General features: G+C 62.7%; 1 protein-coding gene across 1 annotated transcript in view; it reads right to left on the bottom strand.

The window, feature by feature from the left end:
- Nucleotides 1-9354, bottom strand: part of RASGEF1A (RasGEF domain family member 1A) — a gene marked incomplete in the record, with an annotated part of 20533 nt that overhangs the window by 8182 nt on the left and 2997 nt on the right. Inside the window, 3 exon segments of the mRNA XM_027771477.1 lie at nt 5-24; nt 2404-2607; nt 7376-7456. Coding sequence (XP_027627278.1) covers nt 5-24; nt 2404-2607; nt 7376-7456 — 305 coding nt within the window.

A 9354-nucleotide genomic window follows, 5' to 3' on the forward strand; every position in this document is an offset into this window, starting at 1 on the left:
CAGCAAGGTGAAGATGTATGTCCTCTGAACACAGGAGCAGGGAGAGAGGCCCAGAGCCCATCAGGCCTGGCGTGGCAACTCCAGGTGGGCTCCCAGCCTCCCTCCACCTGGCCTGGCCACCCTCCAGGCCCCACACCGCCCGTCCACAGCCAGGTCAGCCTGCACGGTGTCCTTCCCTTTCTCACCACTGCCCCGATCCTGCCCACCTCAGAGAAGCAGCTCGAATCCAGCCCCAGCAGCTCTGCCTTTTCTGGCCACCAACTGTTCTACTGGGACTCCCCAGCACCCCAACCCCGACACAGTGGGGGCTACACCCAGCCCTGGCCGTGGAAGAGGCCTGTGTGACCCTGATGCCCTGCCCCAGGCTCTGTGTCCTCAGGGGCCTTGACTGAGGTCAGCAGGTGGGCATGGTGGGGCAGGCCTCAGCACCCAAGGACCCTCCACCCCACGTCCATGTGCACTCGTCACTGGACTGAAAAGCAGCAGGAACATGGCCCAGTGCCATGAGGTCCTCAGACTGGCCTCGGCTCGCAGGGCTGAGGAAGCTGCTTGCAGCCTCAGCATGTTCAGACCTCACCCTGCCCTGCACGGCTGCTGGCCAGGCCCTCCACCCTGACTCTCCTCCCAAAGGGCCAGGTTTTCCTTGCTCCAGCCTGAACCAAGCCAGGCATAGTTTCCTGGGAGCAAAGGCCTCCCAGAGCAGGACCAAGGGCCCAAAGCCCTCACTGCTGCCAAGGAGCTTTCTATGGGGGGAGCAAGGCTTCTGGGGGCAGCCCTTCCATGTGGTACAGTATGGGAGCTCAGGGCTCCCATCTAAGCACACAGCTGTCACTCCATGGAGCTCTTAGTCAAAGGCAGGGGCACTCCAGAGAGGAGGATGTGCATCTGCGAGGAGAGAGAAGACTTACTGGTGTGCATGCATGCCTATGCACACACGTGTATGTGTGTGTGTGCATGTGTTTATGGTATGTGCACGTGTCTGGCTGCCCATGCAGTAAGGACAGGGCAAGGTGGGGACCCTGGAGCTTGGCAGAGGAGCCACAGCCCAGCTGGACTCGCCTGTGCCACCTCCCGCCACTGCCACGCCTCTGTTCTCTCCTGGAGAGCCGTGAGCACCCCAGTGCACAGCATTCTGGGAACTACAGAATGCTGTGATGGTGTCCCGGGTGCCTCCTTGGGATAGGCCTTCAGCCGCTGCACAAGGCCACTGCCCCACAGACTGGCACTGGGGTCAGAGGGCCGTGGCCCCGCCTGGGCTTCTTGGGCCTTAGACCTGCTCCTGGCTCCGCCCTTGGGGCACTCAGCAGCCCAGCCAGGCCCTCACGGGGTTTATGAGATGGACAGATGGTGGAGAAGTGGGTGAGTCCTTCCCAGAGCCCCGAGGGTGGAGGAGGCCTGACAAGTGGAGACTGGGGCAGGAACTGCCCTCCCCTGCAAGCTGGTCTGACTGGCCAAGGCAGACCAGAAGGGTTGTCCTGAGGAGGGAGGGAGGGGGGCAGTGCCACCAGGACTGCCCCTGCAAGGATAGGTGCTAGGACAGGTGCTAGCACCCGCAAGGGAGCCATCGCCTGCAGTCCACTGCTGCACGAGACATCTGGCCAGGCGGAAGGGAAGCCCGCCAGGCACGATGGGTTCTCTGTTCCTAGAGTGCAGCTGCCTGCAGTGGAAGAGGCGGACTGGGCTGGTGCTCCACAGTCCTGCGGAGGGCGGTTCCTCTCTGCCCTGGCCTCTGCAGCTGGGCTGCGGCGGGAGAGCGGGAGCCCTCTCCATTCCGGACCACTGGAGTTAGGCAGAAAACAAGCGCTCCTGGTCCAGCCATGCTGGCCAGAGAGCAGAGCGAAAGGCAATAGAGGAGCCATCTGGAAAGGCCCCAGGTTCTGATCCCCGGTCCATCTGCACATGTCCAGCGCATCCGTGAACCTGGATGCTCACATGCTGGAGGGAGGACATAGGCAAGGCAAAACCCTGTCGAGGGTCCCCGTCACTGTCTTTCCGTGCGTGTGCCTACGTGTGTGTCTCATGAAAGAAACTTAAACAAAACAAAGCTTCCCATCTCGGCGATGTGCTCCAGGATGCAGGCTTGGCGTGCCCTGGCGGGGACCCCAAGGGTCCCCAGATACCCCTCCTCATTTCCCAGGACCTGCCCAGAACTCAGACCCCTGCTCGGACCCCTAGGCACCAGCGTCTGTTTCACCTGGGCCATCTCGAACTGCCCGGGGGCAGCAGCGGGAAGTCACTGCAGGTCCCGGCAGACCGTCCAGGCCTGGGGGCTTTGAGAGCAGAGCAGCAGTCTAGGCAGACGGGGCTGCCATGCTGCGCTGTCCAATCGCGCAGCTCTGTCTGGCTTCCTCCTGGAGTCCAGGTGGCCCACCCAAGTCTCTCCCTCTGTCCCCAGGCACTCACATCAGGATAATAGTCCACCGTGGGGACCAGGTGTTCCATCAGGGCCTCCAAGGACCCGGAGAGAAGGCGTCCTTCCTGGAAGACGAGGTCCCCGGAGGCGCCGGCCCCGCCCGCCCGCTCCCCCCTGCCGGGCTGCGCCTGTCCGCCGCTACCGCTGGGCCCGAGCGCGCTGGAGAAGACGGCGGACGACTGCGGCATCGTTTCCTGGGAGGAAGGAGCGAGGCCATAAGGGTCGACTTGGCCTCCGCGAGGCCCCGCCCGGGCGCCTGCTGCCCAGTGTGACAAGGGCACGGTGAGAACCGAGGGTGGCCCCCCACCCTGTCCCCGAGAATGGGGCGGGCTCCTCTTGGTCCCCAGGCGCTGAGGATCTGATGAATGAACGCTTCTTCTGCACCTATCGGTGCGCGCCAGGCCTCACTCCCGGGCCTGGACACACACAGCCTGCCTCCTGGAGCGATGTCCAGAGAGAGTGAAACCTGGGCAAAATGCCAGGGGCAGGTGCCAGGGGCGGTGGCGTGGGGTCAGGGCACCCACCGTAGGGCCTGTTTGAACAATGGATGGCGTTAGCCCTGCAGCTGCGGGGATAAGGAGAGCACTCCAGCCGCGGGAAGAGCAGGTGCCGAGGAGTCACGGCAGGTGCGCCTGTACATGAGCGGTCTGAGGACCCGCGCCCGCCCACTCGGGCCAGAGGCCAGAATGCTGTTTCTCCAAGCGATGGGGAGCCCAGGCCAGAGCAGTGACCTGGTTGACCGTGGCTGCAACGTGGAAACCCCAGTGAGCCCACTGGGAGGCAGCTGGAGGCCGGTTGGCTGTCTTTGCTGTAGCAGGGGAACTGTCAGGTTGGGTAGTGGCAGAGAAGGTGGAGACAGGGTCGGCCCTGGGCGACAGCCAAGCAGTCTCATACCAGTCTCAGACCTGAGCTCTTGGCCAGCAGGAGGCTGGGCACAAGGGACTGTAATGCCTAGAATGGTGTCTGCGCCGGGGGCTCCTGGTGGCCACCACACCCCACCTCACACTGCAGCCAGGCCTCTGCCCAGTGCTCTCACCAGGCTGGGAAATGCCTGGACCCCCAGGCCTGTTTCCATACTGCCTTCAGCAGCCACCCTGGGGCTGGTGAGGACCACGGAGCATATGCCAGCAGAGGGCCCCCAAAGCTAGCAGCTGCCCTCCCTCCTGCTGGCCCTGTGGGCCCACTCCCTGTCCTGGATAGTCTCAGCCTCTCCCACCCTGCAGGGTGGGCACAGGACACAGGCAGCCAAGGTCAAAGGAGAGCTGGGCATCCTGCCAGCCTGTCCTGTGGCTGGTGAGTGGGTACCGCTGCAACAGCCCAGCCCCAAAGACAGCCCAGGTCCCCTGCCTTTTCATTCCTGAGCAAGGCATTACTCAAAAAGCAGTGAAAAGTGCCCCCAGACTCTCCTCGGTGGCTCTGTGGCCCCTTGCACAGTCGACAGGTGCTCAGCACGGGCCTTGTGGGCTGGGGCCAACCCCTGAGCCACTCTGGACTCAGTTTCCCCGCTCCGCAGATCAACGGTAGCCATGATCACTTCACTGCCTTCCAGTGGCTGTGCCAGCAAAGAGCCACCTCCCTCTCCCCCAGAGCACCAACCGCACCTCTCAGGAGGAATAAAGGCACCCAGCCCGGAGGACAATGGTTTACCTGCCACATCCAAAGGTTCCTCGGAATTCCAGGAAAACCCTTTGGAAGGAGGAATGAGGCTGGGATGGGCTGAACAGCCCCGAGGTCTGGTGCCGCCCTCCCTCCATGACGGGGATGGGGGCAGGGTGCAGGCTTAGAACACCCCCGAAGCCGGGCAGTCAGACAGTGCTCCACACATGTTAGAATGCATTTTCTCTGGGGTCTGCAGAGGGCTGGTGGGGTGCCCAAGGGCACATAGGCATCAGCAGGGGTTCAGAACCACCTGAGGGAATCAGCAGGGGTGATGGCACCCAGGGTCTTCCTATCCTGCCTCCCCTAAGACCCACCCAGGGATGCTGCTCAGGGCTAGGTCTCCCCCAAACTCCCTCATCACTCCTCTCCCCTGCAGGCCCTGGGGACATGCTCAGAGTCCAGGAGGCTGTCCCAGCCAAGCCACAGAGCACTTTTAATTTTCTTTCTTTCTTTCTTTCTTTCTTTCTTTCTTTCTTTCTTTCTTTCTTTCTTTCTTTCTTTCTTTCTTTCTTTCTTTCTTTTCTTTTTTTCTTTATTTTTTTGCATAGGGCACATGCACTCGCCAGAAAGAGAGAGACAGAAAGCGAGAAATCACCCCCTGGGGGGATGGCCAGCCGCAATCCCTTCTCCATTCTTCTCTCGGGATCTTGGGCATGCACGCACACGCATCCGGGGTGAGTTTAAGCCACCGGGTCCGGGACTCGAACCATAGTCGACTACATGGGAGTCCAGCGACATAGCCACTACGCCAACTGCTGGTCTCTCACAGAGCACTTTGAGGATGGTCTCCAAGTGCTTTCTCTGGGTGGAAATGAAGAGCACCCTCGGGTCAGAATCCCAGCTCTGCAGCAGATGCACATCAGCCCTCGACATTCCCAGCTGTTAAACGGACGTGTGACCACACTTCCCCTGCCGGCCACTCACCAGCCCCCGGGGTTCACCTCACAGCTGCGGCTGGTGACTGCATGCCTAGGCGAGCTCCTCCCTGCCGGGGGCTCCCTCCTCAGGGCAGGGCCCACTCAGAGCTGAGAACCAAGAAGTCTGAGCTCCGGTCTTCGGCGGGCGGTGCAATGGCGATCGTGTGTATGACGACAGCTGACTGAGCACTTAGCAGGTGCCCTAAGTGACCTGAGGGCTAGAGCTGTGCAACCTCCCTGACCCCTCACATAACCCGAGGACACCCTCATCCTCCACGTGCTGCCAAGAGGCACCGAGGGCTAGGGGACCTCCTGGGCCAGGTGTCCTCTCAACTAGGCCAGTGCCTCTCAGCTGCAGCTGCGCACCAGAAACACCTGGGGACTTGGCAGACACCCCGCCCATCTTCCACCTGGTGGCTCTGCAGAGCTGGTCTGCGGGCAGCCCTGGCGCTGGCATTTACAAGGTTTTCCGGGTGCGGCGGGAGCAGGGAGCACAGGAAGCTGCCTCTGGCCTCGCGTGCTGGCTGCTCCAGGCCCAGAGCTGGGAGGGCAGGTGGCCTCTCCAGCAGCTTCTTCAGGGTCAGAGTCTGGGGCTGTGGGGACCCCTCCTCTGCAGCAGTGCCACTGGGTGAGCCTGAGCCCTGGTAGACCAAGAAGCACTGCAAGAAGCTGGAGCTGGGCTGTGCTGGGGAAGGTGGGCAGGAGGGCTGCCTGGCAGAGGCTGCGCCCCAGAGGCCCTTGCTCCCTGCTGGCCAGGATAAGCTGCAGCCAGCAATGTCCGGCCACTGGCCGCCCCCCAGATCTCCCGTCGCTCAGCCTGACCTCCGGCTGTCCCAGCCCCCAGGGAGCAGCCACGGCACCCTGCCTGGCACATCTACTGTTCTCAGAGCACAAAGTGGCTCATGGGGTCCTGACGCTGCCTCTCCTCCAGCCTCACGCCCAATGCCCCCTCCACGGCCTAGCCAGGCGACCCTGCCCTGCCCCCTGCCGTTTTCCTCCTGCCCTTGTTGCATCCCCGCCCTGCGACCATCCATCCCACCGGCTGAGGCTTGTCCTAGGACTGCAGGTCCTGGGCTCAGGTCTCTGGTGGAATGTGGGGTCAGGAGACACGTTCTGATTTCGCATCCTGTGAGGAAGCCCCTAGGTTGCTCTGAGCCTCAGTTTCCTCAGTAAATCAAGTGGAGAGTCTCTTGGTCCCCTCCCTACAGGGTCATGGAGGGGTTGGCCCGTCCGTGGGCTCTCCCAGGCCCAGCTGTGTGCCTGATATCCTCTGCTTCCAGGACAGAACAGAGAGGACCGTTTCCCGGCCCAGTCAGAATCCCAGGGCTCTTCAGCCCCAGAGCCGGCAGGGCTTGCAGTTCTGAGCAGCGCGGAGCTCAGCGGCTGGCTGGCAACACCACACCGGCTTCCAACGTCAGGCACTGGAGCAGAGCGTGTGCCAGGCCCCGAGTTCCCAACGCACTGAACTGCGCTCCCCCGCACCCGGGGCAGCGCCAAGAGCCCTCTTCTCAGAGGACACGGGCTCAACACACAGGACTCACGTGCGAAAGGTGGCCTGGGCAGGTGGCCATGCATGGGTCTGCCAGGCGGCGGCGCCACATCCCAGCTTCTCCCCGGACCATAGTCTGTCAACATTGCCCCTAAGTGTTCCCCGCAGGAGCACGACCCTGAGTCAGATGGGGGCTGAGGCCCTCCCTCACACACGTGGGCAAGGGCACCTTTCTGCGACATTCCGCCATGACTGCAGGGACTGGTGGCTTCCAGACACACATCCCGAGGTGGAGCCCAGCTTCCCGGAAAGCTGGGACAAAATGACCCTCAGGGCTCATTCTGTGCGAGTCCCAGAGCTCTGCCAGGAGCTGGGGGCAGGGTACAAGCCAGTCCCGCCTCTGCCAGGCTTGGCAAGGGGGCTTCTCTCCGAGCAGCACATGGGCTTCTATTTTTTAACCTACTCAACAAAAACGGAGACTATTTTTAGCTCGGCAAGCTGCAGGGCATCACAATTAGCAACTGAAAATTACACTTCTTGCCAGTCTCCCCTCTGTTGGCTGGGGGTGGGGAGACAGCCAAAGTGCTCCCAGAGGGAGTGGGGTGCCAGCTCTGTGCCCCGGCCTGATGGGCCACAGACCAGGAGGCCGCAGTGAGGCCAGGGGAGAACTGTGCTGGCTGTGTGGACCCAGAACTCGTGCTCTGCCTGAGACCCTAAGAAATGGATCCCAATCTCCCTTCTGGAGCTGTCCAGGACCCTGGGGCATCTGCGCTGGGGTGTGGCAGGAGGCAGGGTGTCCCAAGAGCCCTACTCCTTGCCCATCCATTCGTCCATTTTAGAGGTTGCCACGGACCTGCCAAAATGCGCCTCAAAGAAAACGCCTGGCCCACACAGTACCTGCTGCGCGGGCGTGGCTGTCACACACGGAGACCATGCAGATATGGGTGTGCTATTGCGGGACAGAGGACGATCCCTGCTCTTGAACAGAAGACAAGAAGGGCAGTCACGGGGCAGGAGAGACGGTGACGTTAACCTGGGCAGTGAACGTGGCCTCCCTGCAGAGGTGAGCTATGAGCAAGGACCGGAGGAGACTCCTAGGGAAGGACAGCACAGTGAGCAGAGGGAGGGCTGGCCAGGTCTCAGAGCCGCGCGTTTGCTCCCGGGAGCGCTGCGGGCCAAAACAGGCGCTGAGTTGTGTGTGTCGCCCTTGCAGAACGAGTCGGGAGGAGCGTGCGGCCGGCCCCAGCGGTGCAGGACTGCCCTAACTAGCCCAGTCTCTGCTGTGCCAGGGGCCAGGTCGTGTGGCATTCCCTCCCCCTGGGCAGGTCCCACTGCCATTGACATGCAGGGGCTGAGCTGCAGGGCTGAGCTGCCTGCCCTACCCTCTCCCTGCACGGCTCTGCCTGGCTCTGTGCAGGTCTCGGGCTCCAGGATGAAGCTCCCCATCAAGGAGGCTCTCCCAGGACCCAGAGGGACCCCTGACCCTAAGGCATTACTGGGAGGGAGCTGAACGTGGCCCTCACTTCCCACAGCAGGAACTCGAAGCAGGACATTTCGGCCTAGTGAAATTTGAAAATGAAATGCTTGTTTAAATACAGGGGAAGAGATGCAGGACTCGGGCAAACGCAAACCTTCTGGCTCAGCTTCAGGGGTCCTGTGTCAGCGACCTCGGACCCACTCTGGATAGGAGATGGTGATGCCCGGGGCTACCCCCGCAGAGGCCTTCACGGTACTGCCTGGACATGGCGGCCCGTGCCCCTCTATCCATGCCCCTCCCCACCCCTTCCCTGCGTGCAATCCAGGCACCAGGAGTCCCAGCTCGTGGCCCCAGCCCTTCCTGGGGCCAAGTGGCACTCGAGAGCCTGCACCCAGGCCTTGAGGGAAGAATGGGGTGACCTGGCCCCGTGGACCTCTGTCCAACACAGGTGAGGGGCATCCGCTCAGAGAGCCTGCAGCTTGGTCCATCGTTCCCAGATTCCAGTGGGTTCCCAGATTCTAGAGGGGCCTGGAGCAGGACGCTGAAGCCAGACCCTGCTGAGCCTCAGAGTGCCTCGAGCCCATGCTGACCCACAGGCGGTGGGTCCTGGGCCTGGCAGAACCACCTCCTCCAGCCCTGCTGCCATCCACCCCCACCTGGAGAGCCCTCCCGCAGGGACCTGGCCTGGACTCACACACCCCCACTGTGGCAGGAAGCCCCTGGGGCTCTGGGGAGACTGCCCTCCCCTTCCCCAACCCCAGCTCTCGGACCTTCCTAACTGAGCTGCAGAGGCCCCCTCAAGCTCCAGAGAGCCGTGGTCCTGCCTACTGGGGCCACTTGTGGACCGGCAGGGCCAACCTCATGACGCTGACTCTGTGTCAAGCCCTGAATCAGCAGGGCCTGGGCAGGACCCCGGCCATGTCAGACTGTCCAGCCAGGAGCCGGGTCCAGTGGCTCCCTGGAGGTAGCACTCTGCCGTGTACAGCGGCACCTCTGGCACCTGCTTCACAGCCGGAGTGAGTGCGAGGTGGAGCCACACGCTCAGTGCCTGGAGTTCTGGGCACCTGTCCAGCTACGTGGCTGCCTTCCCAGAAACACAGATGCGGGGGAGGGGTGCTGCTCCCATCTCCTCTCACCTGCTGGGCCCAGGACAGCCCGGGCACCGCTAGAGACAGAGGGTGGAGATGCTGCCTCCTGGTCCAGGATTGGACGAGCTGATGGCAGTGCCCTGACCAGGCCCCTGGGGTCAGAGCAGCCCTGCCAGGGGCAGGTGTAGCAAGGATGACACTCCACTGCCCGAGGGCCCCTTCAGTGTCCCTCCCCTACCCCCCCGCCCCCGCCACCAGCAGCCCTGGGGGACTCTGTAGCTGGGAGTCCTTGGGACGAGGCTGGCGCCCCA

Source organism: Tupaia chinensis, unplaced genomic scaffold (assembly GCF_000334495.1).
Source record: "Tupaia chinensis unplaced genomic scaffold, TupChi_1.0 Scaffold000217_1, whole genome shotgun sequence".
In the NCBI taxonomy this organism is placed as follows: domain Eukaryota; kingdom Metazoa; phylum Chordata; class Mammalia; order Scandentia; family Tupaiidae; genus Tupaia; species Tupaia belangeri.